Genomic DNA, 25,126 nt, shown 5'->3' on the forward strand with positions numbered 1-25,126 from the left:
GGGAATAATAATGGGATTTTAGGGAAAAATAATGAGGGAAATAATGGGGGAAATAATGGGGGAAAAAAGGGATCTTAGAGAAAAATATTAGGGAAAAAATGGGCTTTTAGAGTAAAATAATGGGGAAATAATGAGGAATAAAGGGAAAATAATGGGGGAAATAACCCCACAGATCCGCCCCAAAATCCCAGAAAAAAATGGGAATTTCGGGAATTCTGCCCAGACCTGTCCATGGCCTGAACCTGAACAGGAATTTGAAAAAATTTTTGTGGATTTGGGGCCATTCCTGAGCCATTTGTTGCCATTCCTGAGCCTTTTGGTGCCATTTTTTCCCGTTTTTGCTTCGTTTTCACCCCAAACCCCCCAAATCCGCCCCAAAATCCCAGAAAAAATCAGGAATTTGGGATTTTTCCCCAGACCTGTGCATGGCCTGAACCTGAACAGGAATTCCAGGAATTTCCAAGGATTTTGGGGAACTTGGAGCCATTCTTGAGCCATTTTTGAGCCTTTTGGGGCCATTCTTGCCCCGTTATCACCCCAAACCCCACAAATCCGCCCCAAAATCCCAGAAAAAATTGGGAATTTCGGGATTTTTCCCAGGACCTGTGAATGGCCTGAACCTGAACAGGAATTTGAAAAAATTTTTGTGGATTTGGGGCGATTCTTGAGCCATTTGTTGCCATTCCTGAGCCTTTTGGTGCCGTTCTTGCTCCGTTTTTGCCCCGTTTTCACCCCAAACCCCACAAAACCGCCCCAAAATCCCAGAAAAAAACGGGAATTTCAGGAATTCTGCCCAGACCTGTGCATGGCCCTGAACCTGAACAGGAATTCCAGAAAATTCTGTGGATTTGGGGCCATTCTTGAGCCATTTGTTGCCATTCCTGAGCCTTTTGGTGCCGTTCTTGCTCCGCTTTTGCTCCGTTTTCACCCCAAACCCCACAAATCCGCCCCAAAATCCCAGAAAAAAACGGGAATTTCAGGATTTTTCCCCGGACCTGTGCATGGCCTGAACCTGAACAGGAATTCCAGGAACTTCCATGGATTTGGTTCAATTTGAAGCCATTCTTGACCCATTTTTGAGCCTTTTGGGGCCCTTTTTGCTCCGCTTTTGCCCCGTTTTCACCCCAAACCCCCCAAATCTGCCCCAAAATCCCAGAAAAAATTGGGAATTTCGGGAATTCTGCCCAGACCTGTGCATGGCCTGAACCTGAATAGGAATTACATAAATTTTTGTGGATTTGAGTGAATTTGGAGCCATTCTTGAGCCATTTGGTGCCTTTTTTTTCCCGTTTTTGCTCCGTTTTCACCCCAAACCCCCCAAATCCGCCCCAAAATCCCAGAAAAAAACGGGAATTTCGGGAATTCTGCCCAGACCTGTGCATGGCCTGCATCTTGAGGCCCTCCTCGATGCTGGAGCTGAGGGCCTGCTGGTTGTGCAGGCGGCTGAGCTTGGCCAGCACCCGGTCCTGGTGCGCCTCGTACTCGTCACGGCTGGGGTAGATCTTGGAGATGAGCGCGTCGAAATTGGGGTCGGGGCGCAGGGAGCGCTTGGAAACCAGCTTCTTCCTGCAGGTGGGACACTCCTTGTTCCTGGGGAAAAATGGGGGAAAAAAGTGGGAAAAGGGGAAAAAAAACGGGGGGAAAATCGGGGGAGAAACGGGGAAAATATGGGGGGGAAAACGGAGAAAAAATGGGGAAAAAATGGGGAAAAAACTGGGAAAAAATGGGGGGAAATCAGGGGAGAAATGGGAGCCAGGCTTCTTCCTGCAGGTGGGACACTCCTTGTTCCTGGGGAAAAATGGGGGGAAACAGTGGGAAAAGGGGGAAAAAAACGGGGGGAAAATCGGGGGAGAAATGGGGGAAAATATGGGGGAAAAACAGAGGAAAAATGGTGAAAATAAAACCACAGAAAAAGGGGGGAAAATCAGGGGAGAAATGGGAGTTTGGCTTCTTGCTGCAGGTGGGACACTCCTTGTTCCTGGGGAAAAATGGGGGAAAAAAGTGGGAAAAGGGGAAAAAAACGGGGGGAAAATCGGGGGAGAAATGGGGAAAATATGGGGGGAAAAACGGAGAAAAAACGGCAAAAAAAAATGGGGGAAATATGGGAGAGAATCAGGGGAAAAATGGGAGTTTGGCTTCTTGCTGCAGGTGGGACACTCCTTGTTCCTGGGGAAAAATGGGGGAAAAGAGTGGGAAAATGGGGAAAAAAAACGGGGGAAAATCGGGGGAGAAATGGGGAAAATATGGGGGAAAAACGGAGAAAAACGGCAAAAAAAATGGGGGAAATATGGGAGAGAATCAGGGGAAAAATGGGAGTTTGGCTTCTTGCTGCAGGTGGGACACTCCTTGTTCCTGGGGAAAAATGGGGGAAAAGAGTGGGAAAAGGGGAAAAAAAACTGGGGGGAAAATCGGGGGATAAATGGGGAAAATATGGGGGAAAAATGGGGAAAAATATGGTGAAAAAACGAGGGAAAAATGGTGAAAACATGGGGAAAAAAATGGGAGTTTGGCTTCTTGCTGCAGGTGGGACACTCCTTGTTCCTGGGGAAAAATAGGGGAAAAAAGTGGGAAAAGGGGAAAAAAACGGGGGGAAAATCGGGGGAGAAATGGGGAAAATATGGGGGAAAAACGGGAAAAATGGGGGAAAAATGCAAAAAATGGGGAAGGAATACAGGAGAAAATCAAGGGAAAAAATGGGAGTTTGGCTTCTTGCTGCAGGTGGGACACTCCTTGTTCCTGGGGAAAAATGGGGGGGAAAAGTGGGAAAAGGGGAAAAAAAACGGGGGGAAAATCGGGGGAGAAATGGGGAAAATATGGGGGAAAAACGGCAAAAAACGGTGAAAAAAACAGGGAGGGAATGGGGAAAAAAGAGGGAAAAAATGGGAGTTTGGCTTCTTGCTGCAGGTGGGACACTCCTTGTTCCTGGGGAAAAATGGGGGAAAAGAGTGGGAAAAGGGGAAAAAACGGGGGGAAAATCGGGGGAGAAATGGGGAAAATATGGGGGAAAAAGGGGAAAAAATGGGGGAAAAATGGGGAAAAAACTGGGAAAAAATGGGGGGAAATCAGGGGAGAAATGGGAGTTTGGCTTCTTGCTGCAGGTGGGACACTCCTTGTTCCTGGGGAAAAATGGGGGAAAAAAGTGGGAAAAGGGGGAAAAAAACGGGGGGAAAATCGGGGGAGAAACGGGGAAAATATGGGGGAAAAACGGCAAAAATATGGTGAAAAAACGAGGGGGAAATGGGGAAAAAATGGGGAAAAAATGGGAGTTTGGCTTCTTGCTGCAGGTGGGACACTCCTTGTTCCTGGGGAAAAATAGGGGAAAAAAGTGGGAAAAGGGGAAAAAAACCGGGGGGAAAATCGGGGGAGAAACGGGGAAAATATGGGGGAAAAACGGAGAAAAATGGGGAAAAAATGGGGAAAAAAATGGGGAAAAAATGGGAAAAAATGGAGAAAAAATGGGGAAAAAAAGGGAGTTTGGCTTCTTCCTACAGGTGGGACACTCCTTGTTCCTGGGGAAAAATGGGGGAAAACAGTGGGAAAAGGGGAAAAAAAACTGGGGGAAAATCGGGGGAGAAATGGGGAAAATATGGGGGAAAAATGGAGAAAAAAGGGGGAAAAATGGGGAAAAAACTGGGAAAAAATGGGGGAAAATCAGGGGAAAAATGGGAGTTTGGCTTCTTGCTGCAGGTGGGACACTCCTTGTTCCTGGGGAAAAATGGGGGAAAAAAGTGGGAAAAGGGGAAAAAAACCAGGGGGAAAATCGGGGGAGAAATGGGGAAAATAACGGGGGAAAAGGGAAAAAAAATGGGGGAAAAATGCAAAAAATGGGGAAGGAATACAGGAGAAAATCAAGGGAAAAAATGGGAGTTTGGCTTCTTGCTGCAGGTGGGACACTCCTTGTTCCTGGGGAAAAATGGGGGAAAAGAGTGGGAAAAGGGGAAAAAAAACGGGGGGAAAATCGGGGGAGAAATGGGGAAAATATGGGGGAAAAACGGAGAAAAATGGGGAAAAAATGGGGAAAAATGGGGAAAAAATGGGGAAAAAAATGGGAGTTTGGCTTCTTGCTGCAGGTGGGACACTCCTTGTTCCTGAGGAAAAATGGGGGGAAAGAGTGGGAAAAGGGGGAAAAAAACGGGGGGAAAATCGGGGGAGAAATGGGGAAAATATGGGGGAAAAATGGGAGAAAAAACGGGGGAAAAACGGGGAAGGAACGGGGAAAAAACAGGGGAGAAATGGGAGTTTGGCTTCTTGCTGCAGGTGGGACACTCCTTGTTCCTGGGGAAAAATGGGGGAAAAAAGTGGGAAAAGGGGAAAAAAAACTGGGGGAAAATCGGGGGAGAAATGGGGAAAATATGGGGGAAAAACAGAGAAAAAATGGGGGAAAAACGGGGAAAAAATGGGGAAAAAACTGGGAAAAAATGGAGAAAAAATGGGGAAAAAAATGGGAGTTTGGCTTCTTGCTGCAGGTGGGACACTCCTTGTTCCTGGGGAAAAATGGGGGAAAAGAGTGGGAAAAGGGGAAAAAAACGGGGGGAAAATCGGGGGAGAAATGGGGGAAATATGGGGGAAAAACGGCAAAAAATGGGGGGAAAACGGGGAAAAAACTGGGAAAAAATGGGGAAAAAACTGGGGAAAAAATGAGGGAAATACAGGAGAGAATCAGTGGAAAAATGGGAGTTTGGCTTCTTGCTGCAGGTGGGACACTCCTTGTTCCTGGGGAAAAATGGGGGAAAAGAGTGGGAAAAGGGGGAAAAAAACGGGGGGAAAATCGGGGGAGAAATGGGGAAAATATGGGGGAAAAATGGGGAAAAATGGGGAAAAAATGGGGAAAAAAATGGGGAAAAAATGGGAAAAAATGGAGAAAAAATGGGGAAAAAAAGGGAGTTTGGCTTCTTGCTGCAGGTGGGACACTCCTTGTTCCTGGGGAAAAATGGGGGAAAAAAGTGGGAAAAGGGGAAAAAAAACAGGGGGAAAATCGGGGGAGAAATGGGGGGAAAATGGCAAAAAAAAGGGGAAAAAATGGGGGGAAAAACCGAGGAAAAGTCAGAGGAAAAATTGGGGGAAAATGGGATTTGGGAATGACACACGGGTGACACACAGGTGACAGTGACACAGGTGACAGAGGTGACAATGACACAGGTGACACAGAGGTCACAGACAGCTGACACAGGTGACACAGACAGGTGAGAGACAGGTGACACACACAGGTGACAATGACACACACAGGTGATACAGGTGACACACACAGGTGACACAGGTGACACAGGGGTGACACAGGTGACACAGGTGTGACATACCCGCTCCTCAAAGCAGTGACGATGCAGTCGGAGCAGAAGCGGTGCAGGCACAGGGGGACAGTGACACACACAGGGGTGACAGTGACACACACAGGGGGACAGTGACACACACAGGGGTTACAGGTGACACAGGGGTTACACAGGTGACACACAGGTGACACACAGGTGTCACATACCCGCTCCTCAATGCAGTGACGATGCAGTCGGAGCAGAAGCGGTGCAGGCACAGGGGGACAGTGACACACACAGGGGGGACAGGGGTGACACAGACAGGTGACAGTGACATACACAGGTGACACAGAGGTGACACACAGGTGACACACAGGTGACACACAGGTGACAGTGACACTGACCCGCTCCTCAGCGCTGTCACTATACAATCAGAGCAGAATCGGTGCAGGCACAGGGGGACAGTGACACACACAGGGGGGACAGGGGTGACACAGACAGGTGACAGTGACATACACAGGTGACACAGAGGTGACACACAGGTGACACACAGGTGACACACAGGTGACAGTGACACTGACCCGCTCCTCAGCGCTGTCACTATACAATCAGAGCAGAATCGGTGCAGGCACAGGGGGACAGTGACACACACAGGGGGGACAGTGACACACACAGGGATTACAGGTGACACAGGGGTGACTCAGGGTGACACACAGGTGACACACACAGGTGACACAGGTGACACACACAGGTGACACAGGTGTCACATACCCGCTCCTGAGCGCAGTGACAATACAATCGGAGCAGAATCGGTGCAGGCACAGGGGACAGTGACACACACAGGGGTGACAGTGACACACTCAGGGATTACAGGTGACTCAGGGTGACACACAGGTGACACACAGGTGACACACAGGTGACACTGACCCACTCCTGAGCGCTGTCACTATGCAGTCGGAGCAGAATCGGTGCAGGCACAGGGGGACAGTGACACACACAGGGGGACAGTGACACACACAGGGATTACAGGTGACACAGGGGTGACTCAGGGTGACACAGACAGGTGACACACAGGTGTCACATACCCGCTCCTGAGGGCTGTCACAATGCAATCAGAGCAGAAGCGGTGCAGGCACAGGGGGACAGTGACACACACAGGGGGGACAGTGACACACTCAGGGGTTACAGGGGTGACACAGGTGACACAGGGCCGACACAGGTGACACACAGGTGACACAGGTGTCACATACCCGCTCCTCAGTGCAGTGACAATGCAGTCGGAGCAGAAGCGGTGCAGGCACAGGGGGACAGTGACACAGACAGGTGACAGTAACACACAGGGGTGACTCAGGGTGACACAGAGGTGACACACAGGTGACAGTGACACAGGTGACACAGGTGTCACATACCCGCTCCTGAGGGCTGTCACAATACAATCGGAGCAGAACCGGTGCAGGCACAGGGGGACAGTGACACACACAGGGGTGACACAGGTGACTCAGGGTGACACACAGAGGTGACACACAGGTGACACAGGTGACACACACAGGTGACACAGGTGACACTGACCCGCTCCTCAGCGCGGTGACAATACAATCGGAGCAGAAGCGGTGCAGGCACTCCTTGGTGGTCATGGTGTTCTTGAGCATGTCCAGGCAGATGGGGCACATCAGCTCCGAGTGCAGGGAGCGCGGGGACACCGCGATCTCCGTGCCGTCCATGATGGCCTCCTGCAGGGGACAGGGACATCAATGACATCAGTGACATCATTGGGGACAGCCCTGACACAGCCCTGACACAGCCACAGTGCCATCAGTGTCACTGCAGTGACAGTGCCATCAGTGACAGAGCCATCAGCGTCACTGCACCATCAGCTCCGAGTGCAGGGAGCGCGGGGACACCGCGATCTCCGTGCCGTCCATGATGGCCTCCTGGGGGTGACAGTGACAGAGACATCATTGGGGACATTGGGGACATCATTGGGGACAGCCCTGACACAGCCCTGACAGTGCCATCAGTGTCACTGCACCATCAGCTCCGAGTGCAGGGAGCGCGGGGACACCGCGATCTCCGTGCCGTCCATGATGGCCTCCTGAGGGTGACAGTGACATCAGTGACACCCTGAGCCATCCCTGACACAGCCACAGTGCCATCATCAGTGTCCCTGCAGTGACACAGTGCCATCAGTGTGACAGTGCCATCAGCTCCGAGTGCAGGGAGCGCGGGGACACCGCGATCTCCGTGCCGTCCATGATGGCCTCCTGAGGGTGACAGTGACATTGGGGACATCAGTGACACCCTGAGCCATCCCTGACACAGCCCTGACAGTGTCCCTGTGCCATCAGCTCCGAGTGCAGAGACCTTGGGGACACCGCGATCTCCGTGCCGTCCATGATGGCCTCCTGGGGACATTGGGGACATCAGTGACATCAGTGACATCATTGGGGACAGCCCTGAGCCAGCCACAGTGTGACAGTGCCATCAGCTCCGAGTGCAGGGAGCGCGGGGACACCGCGATCTCCGTGCCGTCCATGATGGCCTCCTGCGGGTGACAGTGACAGTGACATCATTGGGGACATCAGTGACATCACTGGGGACAGCCCTGAGCCAGCCCTGACACTGCAGTGACAGTGCAGTGACAGTGCAGGGACCATGGGGACACCGCGATCTCCGTGCCGTCCATGATGGCCTCCTGAGGGTGACAGTGACAGTGACATCATTGGGGACATCAGTGACATCACTGGGGACAGCCCTGACAGCCCTGACAGCCCGGTGTCACTGCAGTGACAGCACCATCAGCTCCGAGTGCAGGGACCTGGGGGACACCGCCATCTCCGTGCCGTCCATGATGGCCTCCTGGGGACAGGGACAGTGACATCACTGGGGACAGCCCTGACACAGCCCTGACACCCACAGTGCCATCACTGTCACTGCACCATCAGCTCCGAGTGCAGGGACCTGGGGGACACCGCCATCTCCGTGCCGTCCATGATGGCCTCCTGGGGACAGTGGGGACATCAGTGACATCAGTGACATCATTGGGGACAGCCCTGAGCCATCCCTGACACAGCCACAGTGTCCCTGTGCCATCAGCTCCGAGTGCAGGGACCTCGGGGACACCGCGATCTCCGTGCCGTCCATGATGGCCTCCTGGGGACAGGGACATCATTGGGGACATTGGGGACATTGGGGACATCAGTGACATCACTGGGGACAGCCCTGTGTCCCTGCAGTGACACTGCCATCAGCTCCGAGTGCAGGCAGCGCGGGGACACCGCCATCTCCGTGCCGTCCATGATGGCCTCCTGGGGACATTGGGGACAGTGACATCACTGGGGACATCATTGGGGACAGCCCTGACATGGCAGTGACACTGACATCAGTGACAGTGCAGGGAGCGCGGGGACACCGCCATCTCCGTGCCGTCCATGATGGCCTCCTGCAGGGGACAGTGACATCACTGGGGACATCAGGGACATCACTGGGGACAGCCCTGACACAGCCCTGACAGCCTGGTGACAGTGCCATCAGTGACACCGTGACACAGCCTGGGGACATTGGGGACATCTCTGGGGACATTGGGGACATTGGGGACATCAGTGACACCCTGAGCCATCCCTGACACAGCCCTGACAGCCCGGTGGCAGTGCCATCAGTGACACCGTGACACAGCCTGGGGACATTGGGGACACCTTGGGGACACCTTGGGGACACCGTGACCTCCGTGCCATCCATGGTGGCCTCATGGGGACATCTCTGGGGACACCTTGAGGACACCTTGGGGACATCAGTGACACAGCCCTGGGGACGGTGACACAGCCCTGACAGCCTGGTGACAGTGCCATCAGTGACACAGCCTGGGGACACCTTGGGGACACCTTGGGGACACCGTGACCCCTGTGCCATCCATGGTGGCCTCCTGGGGACATTGGGGACATCACTGGGGACACCCTGGGGACACCCAGACACCTTGGGGACACCTTTGGGGACATTGGGGACATCACTGGGGACACCTTGGGGACACCTTGGGGACATTGGGGACACCCTGACCCCCCCTGGGGACACCCTGGGGACACCCTGGGGACATTGGGGACACTGGGGACACCCTGACAGCCTTGGGGACACCGCGATCCCCGCGCCGCCCCCAATTTCGGGGTTTTTTTCCCCAAAAATTCCCATTTTTGCCCCAAATTTTGGATTTTCCCCTCCAGATTTTGGGGTTATTTTCCCAAGATTTGGGATTTCTCTCCCCCCCCCCAAAAAACCTTTGTTTTTTCCCCCCGAAAAATTCAGATTTTCCCCCCAAATTTTGCAGTTTTCCCTCAATTCCGAACCCCCAAATTTCAGTTTTTCTTCCCAAATTTCAGATTTTCCCCAAATTTCGGATTTTCCCCCAAATTTCGGATCTTTAACCCCAAATTTCAGATTTTTAACACCCAAATTTTAGGTTTTAACCCCCAAATTTTGGAGCTTTAAACCCAAATTTCGATTTTCCCCCCCAAATTTCAGATCTTTAACTCCCAAATTTCGGTTTTTCTTCACGAATTTCGGATCTTTAACCCCAAATTTTGGTTTTTCCCCCCCTCCAAATTTCGGATCTTTAACCCCCAAATTTCAGATTTTTAACACCCAAATTTTGGGTTTTAACCCCCAAATTTTGGAGCTTTAAACCCAAATTTCGGTTTTTCTTCCCAAATTTCGCATCTTTAACCCCAAATTTTCGGGGGTTTTCCCCCCAATTCCAACACCCAAATTTCGGATCTTTAGCTCCAAATTTCGTTTTTTTCCCCCCAAATTTCGTATCTTTAACCCCAAATTTTGCATCTCTAAACCCCAAATTTCGGATCTTTCACCCCAAAATTTCGGGGCTTTTTCCCCCAGTTCTGACCCCCAAATTTCTCATTTTCCCCCCAAATTTCGCATCTTTAACCCCAAATTTGGGGCCTTTCCCCCGAATTCCGACCCCCAAATTCCGCATTTTTTCCCCAAATTTCTTATTTTTACCCCCAAAATTCAAATTTTCCGACCCCCAAATTTCGGATCTTTAACCCCAAATTCGGGGCTTTTTCCCCCAATTCCAACCCCCAAATTTCCTCATTTTCCCCCCCAAATTTCAGGGCTTTTCCTCCTAATTCCGACCCCAAAAATTTCTCATTTCCCGAGCCCCAAATTTCGCATCTTTAACCCCCAAATTTGGGGAATTTTCCCCCAATTCCGACCCCAAAATTTCTCATTTTCTGACCCCCAAATTCCACATTTTTCCCCCCAAAATTCGCATTTTCCGACACCCAAATTTCTCATTTTCTGACCCAAATTTCCATTTCCCCACCCCAAAAATTCTCATTTCCCGACCCCCAAATTTCTCATTTTTCGACCCCAAATTCTGCATTTTTCCCCCCAAAATTTCTCATTTTCCGACCCCCAAATTTCTCATTTTCCCCCCAAGTTTCGCATTTCCCGACCCCCAAATTTCTCATCTTTAACCCCCAAATTTTGGGGCTTTTTTCCCCCAATTCCGACCCCCAAATTCCGCATTTTTCCCCCCAAAATTTCTCATTTTCCCCCCAAATTTCTCATTTCCCGACCCCCAAATTCCGCATTTTCCCCCCAAATTTCTCAATTCCCACCCCCAAATTTGGGGCTTTTTCCCCCAATTCCGACCCCAAAATTTCTCATTTCCCGCCCCCCAAATTTTGCATTTTTCCCCCCAAATTTCGGGGCTTTTCCCCCAATTCCGACCCCAAATTCCACATTTTTCCCCCCAAATTTCTTATTTTTACCCCAAAATTTCTCATTTTCCAACCCCCAAATTTCGCATCTTTAACCCCAAATTTTGGGGCTTTTTCCCCCAATTCCGACCCCAAAATTTCTCATTTCCCCCCCCCAAATTCCACATTTTTCCCCCCAATTTTCTCATCTTTAACCCCAAATTTTGGGGCTTTTCTCCCCAATTCCGACCCCAAAATTTCTCATTTCCCGACCCCCAAATTCCGCATTTTTCCCCCCAAATTCGCATTTTCCGACACCCAAATTTCTCATTTTCTGACCCAAATTTCCATTTCCCCACCCCAAAAATTCTCATTTTCCGACCCCCAAATTCCGCGTTTTTCCCCCCAAAATTTCTCATTTTCCGACCCCCAAATTCCGCATTTTTCCCCCCAAATTTCGGATCTTAAACCCCAAATTTCGGGGCTTTTTCCCCCAATTCCGACCCCCAAATTTCTCATTTTCCCACCCCCAAATTTCCCTTTTTTCCCAATTTCCCCTTTTTTTTCCCCATTTTCCCTTTCCCGCCCGCCCTCACCTGCGGGGTGCGGTGCAGCTCGTACAGGCTCAGCTCCCAGGTCTTGCTGGCGCTCTGCGCGCTGGCGGGGGCGGCCATGGCCCCGCGCGGGGCCCGGAAAGCCCCAAAATGCCCCAAAATGCCCCAAATTCGCCCCAAAATGTCCCAAAATCCCCGAAATTCGCCCCAAAATCCGCCCGGGCCGCCCGCGCCACAACAACGCCGCCGCCGCTACTTCCGGGTGGCGCCGATTGATGACGTCACGAGAGAGGCGGCCAATGGGAGGTGCGGCTGGGTATGGCCAATGCGGGCGAGGAGAGGGCGTGGTTATGGCGATAGGGGCGTGGTTTGGGGCGTATTTTAGCTTGTTTGGGGGCGTGGTTATGCAGATGAAGGGAGCGTGGATTAATCCATGTGCGTAGCGCTGTTTGGGGGCGTGGTTTATGCGGACGGGGCGTGGTTTTGGCCGTGTTTGTGCTTGTTTGGGGGCGTGGTTATGCAGATGAGGAAAGCGTGGATTAACCCGCGTGTGCCGCGCTATTTGGGGGGCGTGGTTAAGGCGGACGGGGCGTGGTTTTGGCCGTATTTGTGTTACTTTGGGGGCGTGGTTATGCAGATGAAGGGGCGTGGATTAGCCCATGTGTGCAGCGTTGTTTGGAGGCGTGGTTTAAGCGAACGGGGCGTGGCTTGGGCCGTATTTGCGCTTGTTTGGGGGCGTGGTTATGCAGATGAAGAAAGCATAGATTAGCCCGCGCGTGCGGCGCTGTTTGGGGGCGTGGTTATGTAGATGAAGGGGGCGTGGATTAGCCCGCGTGTGGCGCTATGTGAGGGCGTGGTTAAGGTGGACGGGGCGTGGTTTTGGCCGAATTTGTGCCTGTTTGGGGGCGTGGTTATGTAGATGAAGGGGCGTGGATTAGCCCGCGTGTGCGGCGCTGTTGGGGGCGTGGTTATGTAGATGAAGGGGCGTGGATTAGCCCATGTGTGCAGCGCTGTTTGGGGGCGTGGTTTGGGCCGTATTTGTGCTTGGTTGGGGGCGTGGTTATGCAGATGAAGGGGGCGTGAATTGGCGGCTGTGTTTGGAGGCGTGGTTCAGGCTGATGGGGCGTGGTTTGGGCAGTATTTGTGCATGTTTAAAGGCGTGGTTATGCAGATGAAGGGGCGGAGCTTAAACCACCCTCAGGTGCTTGTTTGGGGCATGATTATGTAGATGAGCTAGACTGAGGGGGCGTGGCTTAAACACGCCTGAGTTCCATTTGGAGGTATGGTTATGTAGATGAAGGGGCGTGGCTTTAAAAATGCGCCTCTTTGAAGCATGAATATGTAGATGAAGGGGCGTGGTTTGAATGGTGTTCTGGTGCTGCTCAGGGGCGTGGTTATGGAAATAAAGGGTACTGAGGGGGCGTGGTTTGAGCCACATTTGAATATCTGGGGCGTGGTTATGTAGATGAATGGGGCGTGGTTTATGGGATGTTCAGGTGCCGATTTGGGGCGTGGATATGCAAATTAAAGACCACTGAGGGGGCGGGGCTTAAACGATTTTCAGGTGCCGATTTGGGGCGGGGATATGCAAATAAATTAGATGGAGGGGCGGGGCTTATACAACGTTTGCTTGGCCGTTTTGAGGCGTGGTTATGCAGATGAAGGGGCGTGGTTTAAACAGCATCTGTGTGCATTTATTTTGGGGGCGTGGTTATGTAAATGGAGATATGGAGGGGGCGTGGCTTAAATGGCATTTGAGATCCCATTGGGGCGTGGGTATGTAAATGAAGGGGCGTGGTCCCAGTTCCCTCCCAGTCCCTCCCAGTCCCCAAACTGGATTTTGTTCTTTCCTAAAATAAAATAAAAATAAAAAATAAAAATGGAGATAAAAATAAAAATGAAAATAAAAATAAAAATAAAAATAAAAATAATATAAAAATAATATAAAAATTAATAATAAAAATAAAATTAATAATAAAAATAAAATTAAAAATAAAAATGAAATAAAAATTTAAAAAGTAAAGTTAAATAAAGATAAAGGTAATTAAAAAATAAAAATAAAAAAATGAAAATAAAAAAAATTAAAATTAAATAAAAATTTAAAAAGGAAAGTTAAATAAAGATAAAGGTAATTAAAAAATAAAAATAAAAATAAAAAATAAAAAAATGAAAATAAAGAAATAAAATAAAAATTTTTAAATTAAAGTTAAATGAAAAATAATAATTAAAAATTAAAATAAAAATAACATAAAAATGTAAATAAAATAAGAATTAAAAAATGAAAAAGAAAAGTAAATAAAAATAAAATAAAAATGAAATAAAAATTTTAAAATAAAAATAAAAATAAAAAAATAAAAATAAAAATAAAAATAATATTTAAAAAATTTTTTAAAAAATTTTTAAATAAAAATGAAAATAAAGAATAAAAAATTAAATTTAAAATGAAATAAAAATTAAAAAATTAAAGTTAAATAAAAATAAAGGTAATTTAAAAATAAAAATAAAAAATAAGATGAAAATAAAATAAAAATTACAAAATGAAAATCAAGAAATAAAATAAAAATTATAAAATTAAAGTTATATAAAAAATAATAATTTAAAAATGAAATTAAAAATAACATAAAAATGAAAGTAAAATAAGAATTTAAAAAATGAAAAAAAGAAAAGTAAATAAAATAAAAATAAAAATAAATGAAAATAAAAATAAAATAAAAATAATGTAAAAATAAAAATAAATATAAAAATAAATATAAAATAAATAAAAGTAAAAATAAAAATTAAAATTAAAATTAAAAAATGGTAAAAATAAAAATAAAAGTAACATAAAAATAAAAAATAACATAAAAATGAAAATAAAATAAAAAATTTAAAATGAAAATGGGAATGAAAATAAAATGAAATGAAAACAAAAATAAAAATAAAAATAAAACTGAAAATAAAAATAAAAATAAAAATTTAAAAAATGAAAATAAAAATAAAAATAAAAACGAAATAAAAATCCGCCAGGCGTGTGAGGAAGTGAAATCAAGATTTTAAATAAAGAGAAAGAAAGATTTTAAATAAAGATAAATAAAGATTTTTTTATTTGCAACCTTCAAATTTCTCTCTCTGAGGAAATCTGGGAATTCTGGGAGGCCCCAAAATTCCAAAAATTCCATCCCAAAAAATCCTCAGGGAGCAAAAATTCCCAAATTCCCCCCAAAAAATTCACAAATTCCCCAAAAAATTCCCAAATTCCCCCCAAAATTCCCAAATTCCCGCTGGGATCTGGGAGAAAAGGGGAAAAAATCGGGAAAAAATGGGAATTATGAAGGGAAAATTGGGAATTTGGGGTGGAAAAATGGAAATAAATTGGGAATTTTGGGAGGGAAATGAGAAAAAAAATGGGATTTTGGGGGGGAAATCCTGGAATTTCAGGGGGAAATGGGAATAAATTGGGAATTTGGGGGGAAAAAAGGAATTTTGGGGGAAAGTCAGGAATTGGATGGGGAATAAAAATGGAATTTTAGATGGAAAATGGGGGAAAATTGGGAATTTTGGGTGAAAAATTGGGAATTTTAGGGGAAAAATTGGGAATTTTGGGGGGAACTCTGGGATTTTGGGGGAAATGGGAATAAATTGGGAATTTTTGGAGAAAATTGGGAATTTGGGGGTGAAAAATGGGAATAAATTGGGAATTTGGGGGGGGAATCAGGAATTAGATGGGGGGAAAAAAGGGAATTTAGGTGGGAAATGGGAATAAAAATGGAATTTTAGAGGGAAAATTGGGAATTTGGGGGGAAACTCTGGGAATAAATTGGGAATTTTGGGGAGAAAAAATGGAATTTTGGGGGGGAAAAAGGGAACAAATTGAGAAATTTGGGGGGGAAATGGGAATAAATTGGGAATTTTGGGGAGAAAAAATGGAATTTTGGGGGAAAATGGAAATAAATTGGGAATTCTTGGGGAAAAAAAATGGGAATTTTGGGGGGAAAATGGAAATAAATTGGGGGGGGGAAGGGGGAATTTTAGGTGGGATATGGGAATAAAAATGGAATTTTGGGGGGAAAATTGGGAATTTTGGGGGGGAAATTGGGAATTTTGGGGGAAATTTGGGAATAAATTGGGAATTTTGGGGTGAAAAATTGGGAATTTTAGGAGAAACTCAGAATTTTGGGACGAAATGGGAATAAATTGGGAAATTTGGGGAGAAAATTCGGGATTTTGTGTGGAAAAAAGGGAAAAAATTGGGAATTTTGGGGGGAAAAATGAGAATAAATTGGGAATTTTGGGGAGAAAAAATGGAATTTTTGGGGGGGAAAAAAATGGGAATAAACCGGGAATTTTTTGGGAATAAACTGCGGATTTTTTGGGAATTTTGGGAATTTTGGGGAATTTTTGGGTGGGGATTTTGCAGTTCGCTATCCCAGGAAGCAGACGGGCCCCAGGCGGATCCGGGAGCTGCCGGAAGGTTCCGGAAGGGCGGCTCCCTGCAGGCGCAGGTCCAGCAGCGGGAAGAGCTCCGGGCGCGGCCGGACCAGCTCCAGCTCCAGGCGGCCCCCGGGGAACTGGGAGAGAGAGAGGGAAAAACGGGAATGAGAGACGGGAATGACGGGAATGGGAAAAGAGGGAAAAACGGGAATGAGAGACGGGAATGGCGGGAATGGGAAAAGAGGGAAAAACGGGAATGAGAGACGGGAATGGCGGGAATGGGAAAAACGGGAATGAGGGACGGGAACAGCGGGAATGGGAAAAGAGGGAAAAACGGGAATGAGAGACGGGAATGACGGGAATGGCGGGAATGAGACAGGAACGGCGGGAATGGGAAAAGAGGGAAAAACGGGAATGAAAAACGGGAATGAGAGACGGGAATGAGAGACGGGAATGGCGGGAATGAAACTGGGAAAAACGGGAATGAGAGACGGGAACGGCGGGAATGGAAAAAACGGGAATGAGAGACGGGAATGACAGGAATGGCGGGAATGGCGGGAATGGGAAACGGGAATGAGAGACGGGAACGGCGGGAATGGGAAAAGAGGGAAAAACGGGAATGAGAGACGGGAACGGCGGGAATGGGAAAAGAGGGAAAAACGGGAATGAGAGACGGGAACGGCGGGAATGGCGGGAATGGGACATGGGAAAAACGGGAATGAGAGATGGAAACGGCGGGACATGGGAAAAGAGGGAAAAACGGGAATGAGAGACGGGAACGGCGGGAATGAAACTGGGAAAAACGGGAATGAGAGACGGGAACGGCGGGAATGGCGGGAATGAGAGACGGGAATGACGGGAATGGGAAAAACGGGAATGAGAGACAGGAACGGCGGGAATGACGGGAATGAGAGACGGGAATGAGAGACGGGAACGGCGGGAATGACGGGAATGAGAAACGGGAACGGCGGGAATGATGGGAATGAGAGACGGGAATGAGAGACGGGAATGACGGGAATGACGGGAATGGGAATGGCGGGAATGGCGGGAATGACGGGAATGGGAAACAGGAATGGCGGGAATGGGAAACAGGAATGGCGGGAATGAGAGACGGGAATGGCGGGAATGGGAGACGGGAATGAGAAACGGGAATGAGGGGAATGGCGGGAATGGCGGGAAAGGCGGGAATGATGGGAATGACGGGAATGAGAGATGGGGATGACGGGAATGAGGGGAATGGGAGACGGGAATGGCGGGAATGACGGGAATGGGAGACGGGAACGGTGGGAATGAAACTGGGAATGAGAGACAGGAATGGCGGGAATGGGAAAAGAGGGAAAAACGGGAATGAGAGACAGGAATGGCGGGAATGGGAATGATGGGAATGAGAGACGGGAACGGCGGGAATGGCGGGAATGGCAGGAATGAGAGACGGGAATGGGACATGGGAATGGCGGGAATGGCGGGAATGGAAAACGGGAATGAGAGATGGGAACGGCGGGAATGAGAGACGGGAATGGGAAAAGAGGGAAAAACGGGAATGAGAGACGGGAATGGGACATGGGAATGGCGAGAATGACGGGAATGGTGGGGATGGGAACTGGGAAAAACGGGAATGAGAGACGGGAATGGCAGGAATGGGAATGGGAAATGGGAAAACCGGGAATGAGAGACAGGAATGGCGGGAATGAAACTGGGAATGACAGGAATGGGAATGAGAGACGGGAATGGGAACGGTGGGAATGAGAGACAGGAATGGCGGGAATGACGGGAATGAGAGACGGGAATGGGAGATGGGAATGGCGGGAATGGCGGGAATGGGAATGACGGGAATGGCGGGAATGAGAGACGGGAACGGCGGGAATGAAACTGGGAATGAGAGATGGGAATGGCGGGAATGAGAGGCGGGAATGGGAACTGGGAATGGGAACAGGCCTGGGGAGGGGGAAAAACGGGAATGAGAGACGGGAACGGCGGGAATGACGGGAATGGGAGATGGGAATGGCGGGAATGAGAGACGGGAATGGGACATGGGAATGGCAGGAATGAGAGATGGGAATGGCGGGAATGATGGGAATGGGAATGACGGGAATGATGGGAATGGCGGGAATGAGAGACGGGAATGACGGGAATGGGAATGACGGGAATGACGGGAATGGGAAGCGGGAATGGCGGGAATGACAGGAATGGGAAACGGGAATGGCGGGAATGATGGGAATGGGAATGACGGGAATGACGGGAATGGGAAACGGGAATGGCGGGAATGGCGGGAATGGCGGGAATGGCGGGAATGGGAGCGACAGGAATGATGGGAATGACAGGAAACGGGAATGATGGGAATGAGACACGGGCATGACGGGAATGATGGGAATGACGGGAATGACGGGAATGACGGGAATGACGGGAATGGGAAATGGGAATGGGAACTGGGAATGAGAAACGGGAATGAGAGACGGGAATGGGACATGGGAATGGTGGGAATGAGAGATGGGAATGGGAACGGCGGGAATGAGAGATGGGAATGACGGGAATGGGAAATGGGAAATGGGAAATGGGAATGGGAAATGGGAAATGGGAATGAGAAATGGGAATGATCGGAATGGGAACTGGGAATGAGAAACGGGAATGGGAAATGGGAATGGGAAACAGGAATGAGAAACGGGAATGAGAAATGGGAATGATGGGAATGGGAAACGGGAAAAATGGGAATGAGAGACGGGAATGACGGCAATGTTGGGAATGGGAAACGGGAATGGGAAATGGGAAATGGGAAATGTGAAATGGGAATGACGGGAATGACGGGAATGGGAACCGGGAATGGGAACCTGAGAAATGGGAATGGGAAACGGGAAAACCGGGAAAACCGGGAATGATGGGAATTCCCCAATCCCCAAAATTCCCGGAATTCCCAAACCCCCAAATCCCCCAAATTCTCCTTTCCCACCCCAAATCCCCCCCAAACCCTCTGAAATTCCCGGAATTCCTGCCCAAATCCCCTTTTCCCGAATCCCCGACTTGCCCAACACCCCTAGAATTTCGGGAATTTTTTGGAATTTCGGGAAATTTCGGGAATTTTCGGGAAATTTTGGGAATTTTTGGGAATTCCGTGCTCACCCCACATCCGTCGTGCAGCAGCCGGAGGCCGTCAGGGCCCAGCTCCTCCTCGTTGGCCCCCAGCAGGCGCAGGGAGAGGCCGGGGAATCCCGGAATTCCCGGATTTTGGGGATTCTGGGAATTCTGGGAATCCTGGGAATGGTTTTGGGGATTTTGGGAATTGTGGGGGCAGGGCAGGGCCAGGCGCTGGCGGGCGGAGGCGCTGAGCAGGCGCAGGAAGCCCAGCTGGACACGGCCCAGGCGGCGGAATTCCGAGTCCCGGTAGGAAAACTGCGGGAAAAACGATGGGAAAAATGATGGGAATGATGGGGGAAATAATGGGGAAAAATGGGGAAATAATGGGGGAAATAATGGGGAAAGTGGGGAAAATAATGGGGAAATAATGGGGGAAATAATGGGGAAATAATGGGAAATAATGGGGAAATAATGGGGAAATAATGGGGGAAATAATGGGAAAAATAATGGGGAAAATAATGGGAAAAATGGGGAAAATAATGGGAAATAATGGGGAAAATAATGGGGAAATAATGAGAATTTTGGGGAAAATAATGGGGAAAATAACAGGGAAAATGGGGAAAATAATGGGGAAAGTAATGGGAGTTTTGGGGAAAATAATGGGGAAATAATGGGGAAAATGGGAATTTTGGGGGGGAGACCAGAAAAATGGGAAAATAATTGGAAAATAATGGGGAAATAATGGGAATTAATGGGGAAATAATGGGGGAAATAATGGGGGAATAATGGGGGAAATAATGGGGGAATAATGGGGATTTTGGGAAAATAATGGGGGAAATAATGAGAATTTTGGGGAAATAATGGGGAAAATAACAGGGAAAATGGGGAAAATAATGGGAGTTTTGGGGAAAATAATGGGAAATAATGGGGAAATAATGGGGAAATAATGGGGAAAATAATGGGGAAATAATGGGGAAATAATGGGGAAATAATGGGGGAAATAATGGGAATTAATGGGGAAATAATGGGGGAAATAAGGGGAATTTTGGGGAAAATATTGGGGAAAATAATGGGGAAAAAGGGGGAAAATTGGGAAATTTGGGGGGGAAATGGGAAAAATAATGGGGAAAATAATGAGGAAATAATGGGGAATAATGAGGAAATAATGGGGAATAATGGGGAAATAATGGGGAAAATAATGGGAATTAATGGGGAAATAATGGGGGGAAAAAGGGAAAATAATGGGGAAATAATGGGGAAATAATGGGGAAATAATGGGGAAATAATGGGGAAATAATGGGGAAATAATGGGGAAATAATGGGGAAATAATGTGGAAATAATGGGCAAATAATGGGGAAATAATGGGGAAAATAATGGGGAAAATAATGGGAATTTTGGGAAAAATAATGGGGAATGTGGGGAAAATAATGAGGAAAAATAATGGGGAAATAATGGGGAAAATAATGGGGAAAATAATGGGAAAAATGGGGAAAATAATGGGAAATAATGGGGAAAATAATGGGAAATAATGGGGAAATAATGGGGATTTTTGGGAAAAGAATGGGGGAAATAATGGGAATTTTTAGGAAAATAATGGGAAATACAGGAAAAATAATGGGGAAATAATGAGAATTAATGGGGAAAATGGGAAAAATAATTGGGAAAATAATGGGAATTAATGGGAAAATAATGGGGATTTTTGGGAAAATAATGGGGAAAATACTGGGAATTAATGGGGAAATAATGGGAATTTTTGGGAAAATAATGGGGAAAATAATGGGGAAATAATGGGGGAATAATAGGGAAATAATGGGGAATTAATGAGGAAAATAATGGGAATTAATGGGAGGTAATGGGGGAATAATGGGGAAATAATGGGGAAATAATGGGGAAAATGGGAAAAAAAAGAGATTTTGGGGGGTAAATAATGGAATTTTGAGAAAAAGAATAGGGAAAATAATGGGAAGTTTGGGGAAAATAATGGGGAAATAATGGGGGAAATAATGGGGAAATAATGGGGGAAATAATGGGGAAATAATGGGGGAATTAATGAAGAAAATAATGGGAATTAATGGGGAAATAATGGGAAATAATCGGGGAAATAATGAGGGGAAAATGGGAAAAATAATTGGGAAAATAATGGGAATTAATGGGGAAAATAATAGGGATTTTTGGGAAAATAATGGGGAAAATACTGGGAATTAATGGGGAAATAATGGAAATTTTTGGGAAAATAATGGGGAAAATTGGGAACTTTGGGGGGGAAATGTGAAAAATAATGGGGAAAATAATGAGGAAATAATGGGGAAAATAATGAGGAAATAATGGGGAAAATAATGGGAAATAATGGGGAAATAATGGGGAAATAATGGGGAAATAATGGGAATTTTGGGGAAAATAATGGGGGAATAATGGGGAAATAATGGGAATTTTAGGAAAAATAATGGGGAAAAATGGGGAAATAATGGGGAAATAATGGGGAAAATAATGGGAATTTTGGGAAAAATAATGGGGAATGTGGGGAAAATAATGAGGAAAAATAATGGGGAAATAATGGGAATTTTTGGGAAAATAATGGGGAAAATAACAGGAAATAATGGGGAAAATAACAGGAAATAATGGAAATAATGGGGGAAAAAAGGGGAATTTTTGGGAAAATAATGGGGAAAATAATGGGGGAAATAATGGGAATTTTGAGAAAAAGAATGGGGAAAATAATGGGAAGTTTGGGGAAATGATGGGGAAAATAATGGGAAATAATGGGGGAAATGGGGAAAAATGGGAAAAACGAGGAAAATGGGAATTTTGGGGAAAAAAGGGAATTTTGGGGTGGGGAAAAGGGAATTTTGGTGGAAAAGGGAATTTTGGGGAGGGAAAAAGGGAATTTTGGGGTGGGAAAAAGGGAATTTTGGGGTGGGAAAAAGGGAATTTTGGGAAAAAAAGGGAATTTTGGGGGGGGAAATTGAGGAATTTTGGGGAAATCTGGGAATTTGAGGTGGGGGGAAAGGGAATTTTGGTGGGAAAATGGGGAATTTTTGGGAAAAAGGGAATTTTGGGGTGGGAAAATGGGGAATTTTGGGGATAAAAAGGTGGAATTTGGGATCCTGACCCGGCTGAGCCCGAGCGGGGCCGGATCCTCCGGCAGCGGCACCTGGGGAGGGAAACGGGCGGGATGGAGAGAGAATTCCCGGAATTCCCAAGGAAATCCCGGAATTCCGGGGATTCTGGGGATTCCAGGGATTCTGGGAATTCTGGGAATTTGGGGATTTCTGGGAATTTGGGGGATTTTGGGGGTTGGGGTCCAAATCCTCTGGGATTTTGGGGTTCCACAGGTTGGGAATTTTGGGATTTCAAAATTTGGGAATTCTGGGATTCCCGAATCTTTGGGAATGTCGGGAATTCCATGGGTTGGGGAATTTTGGGATTGCAAAATTCCGGGAATTTTGGGAATTCATGGCCTGGGAGTTTTGGGAATTCCATGGATTGAGAATTTTGGGATCCCAAAGTTTTGGGAAATTTGGGATTCCCCGGATGGGGAAATTTGGGAATTTTTAATCCTTGGGAATGTTGGGATTCCATGGGTTGGGGAATTCTGGGATCCAAATCCTTGGGAATGTTGGGAATTCCATGGGTTGGGGAATTCTGGGATTGCAAAATTTGGGAATTTGGGGAATTCCATGGATTGGGAATGTTGGGATTCCAAAGTTTTGGGAATGTCGGGAATTCCATGGATTGGGGAATTCCGGGATTCCCACAGATTGGGAAATTTGGGAATGGAATCCTTGGGAATGTTGGGAATTCCATGGATTGGGGAATTCCGGGATTCCCACAGATTGGGAAATTTGGGAATGGAATCCTTGGGAATGTTGGGAATTCCAGGGATTGGGGAATCTTGGGATTCCAAAATTTGGGAATTCTGGGATTCCCGAATCTTTGGGAATGTTGGGATTCCCTGGATTGGGAAATTTGGGGATTTTTAATCTTTGGGAATGTTGGGAATTCCATGAAATTGGGAAATTTGGGATTGCACAATTAGGGATTGGGGAATGTTGGGATCCCAATTTTTGGGAATTTTGGGATCCCATTAACTGGGGAATTTGGGAATTTTTAATCCTTGGGAATGTTGGGAATTCCATGGGTTGGGGAATTCTGGGATTGCACAGTTTGGGAATTTGGGGAATTCCATGGATCGGGATGTTGGGATTCCAAAGTTTTGGGAATGTTGGGATTCCAAGGACTGGGAATTCTGGGGGGGGATTTTGGAGGGGGGATTTTTAAATTTTTCTGGAATTTTGGGGATTTGGGGAAGGGGGGGCAAATTTCTGGAATTTTGGGAATTTTTTTTTGATTGGGGGGGAATTTTCCTGGAATTTTGGGGGGATTTTTATTTTATTTTATTTTATTTTGGGGGGAATTTTGGAGGGATTTTTTTCTTTAAATTTCTGGAATTTGGGGGATTTTTGGAGGGACATTTTTCTGGAATTTTTTTGGATTTGGGGGGGGGGGAATTTTTTTCTGGAATTTAGGGGGAATTTTTTGAGTTTTTTTTAAATTTTCAATTTCTGAAATTTTGGGGATTTTAGGGGGGCAAATTTCTGGAATTTTGGGATTTTTCTGGATTTTCAGGGGGATTTATTTCTGGAATTTTGGGAAATTCTTTTCTTCATTTTGGGGGGGATTTTTCTGGAATTTTGGGGGGAATTTTGAGAGGATTTATTTTTTAAAATTTCTGTCATTTTGGGGGATTCGGGGAGGAATTTTTTTCTGGAAATTTCCGGGAATTTTTCTGGATTTTTGGGGATTTTTTTTCTGGAATTTGGAGGGAATTTTGTTGGGTTTTTATTTTCAATTTCTGAAATTTTGGGGATTTTAGGGGGGAATTCCTCTGGAATGTTGGGAATTTTTCTGGATTTTTGGGGGGATTTTTTAATTTTAATTTCTGGAAATTTTGGGGATTTGGGGAGGGCATTTTTTTCTGGAACTTTGGGAATTTTTCTGATTTTTGGGTGAGATTTTTCTGGAATTTTGAAGGGAATTTTGAGAGGATTTTTTTTTTTTAATTTCTGTAATTTTGGGGAATTTGTGGAGGAAATTTTTTCTGGATTTTTCCTGGAATTTTTCTGGATTTTGGTTTTTTTTTTTTTTTCTGGAATTTAGGTTTGTTTTTTATTTTTTAAATTTTCTTTTCAATTTCTGAAATTTTGGGGATTTTAGGGGGGCAAATTTTTGGAATTTTGGGAATTTTCCTGGATTCTGGTGGGGACTTTTTTTCTGGAATTTTGGGGCGATTTTTTAAAATTTTAATTTCTGGAAATTTTGGGAATTTTTCTGGATTCGGGGGGGGGGGATTTTTCTAGGATTTTGCGGGGAATTTTTTAAAATTTTATTTTAATTTCTGGAAATTTTGGGAATTTTTCTCGCTTTTTTCAGAGCATTTTTGGGGGGATTTTTGGAGGATTTTTGGGCATTTTGGGGGGATTTTTTTGAGTATTTCAAGCGGGATTTTTTCCTAGATTTTTTTTTAAATTTTTTTCTTTAAATTCCCCTAATTTGAGGAATTTTTTAACCCCTTCTTCACCTCCTCCCTCTCGGGGAAGACGCAGCTCTCCCCTCCCGCCGTGAGGTTGCAGAACACCCGGAAGGAATCGCGGGCGCAGCCCTGGTTGGGATCGATCCAATATTCACCTAAAAAAAACCCAAAAATTCAGATTTTTTGCCCAAAACCGCCGGAATTCCCCCCAAATCTCCCTTCGGGGGGTGGAACACGAACCGTCGGGCAGGCGGGGGTGGCCGAGGCGCAGGTCCCGGCAGGTCCTGGCAGGGTGATCCCGCCAGCCCGGCGGGTTCCGCAGCCGCTCCAGCTCCCGGCTCAGCCGCTCCAGAGAGCCCAGCAGGGCCTGGGATGCTTGGAATTCCCGGGATTCCCGGAATTCATGGAATTCCGACCCTTCCGGGGGGGTTTGCAGGGAGCGTTTGGATTTTTTGGGGAGCTGGAGGGGGAGGGGTTGGATGGAGTCGCCTGGAGGGCCCTGAGGGGGTGGAGAGAGGGGAATGTGAGCCAAAATCCATCCCAAAATCCACCCCAAAATCCATCCCAAAATCCACCCCAAAATCCCCAAAATCCTATCAAAAATCCCC

General features: G+C 46.7%; 1 protein-coding gene across 1 annotated transcript; it reads right to left on the reverse strand.

Moving 5' to 3' along the window:
• Positions 1 to 1,348: 1,348 nt before the first annotated feature.
• Positions 1,349 to 11,758, reverse strand: LOC311165966 (E3 ubiquitin-protein ligase RING2-A; the record flags this gene model as incomplete). Its single annotated transcript, XM_084227459.1, has 3 exons — positions 11,551 to 11,758; positions 6,816 to 6,976; positions 1,349 to 1,590 (listed from the first exon to the last, which is right to left on the reverse strand). Coding segments are annotated over exons 1-3 (481 nt in total), but the record flags the coding sequence as incomplete, so codon positions are not given.
• Between the last annotated feature and the right edge of the window lie 13,368 nt (positions 11,759 to 25,126).

The sequence above is a fragment of the Fringilla coelebs genome (assembly GCF_963513975.1).
Source record: "Fringilla coelebs genome assembly, contig: SCAFFOLD_431, whole genome shotgun sequence".
NCBI lineage: Eukaryota > Metazoa > Chordata > Aves > Passeriformes > Fringillidae > Fringilla > Fringilla coelebs.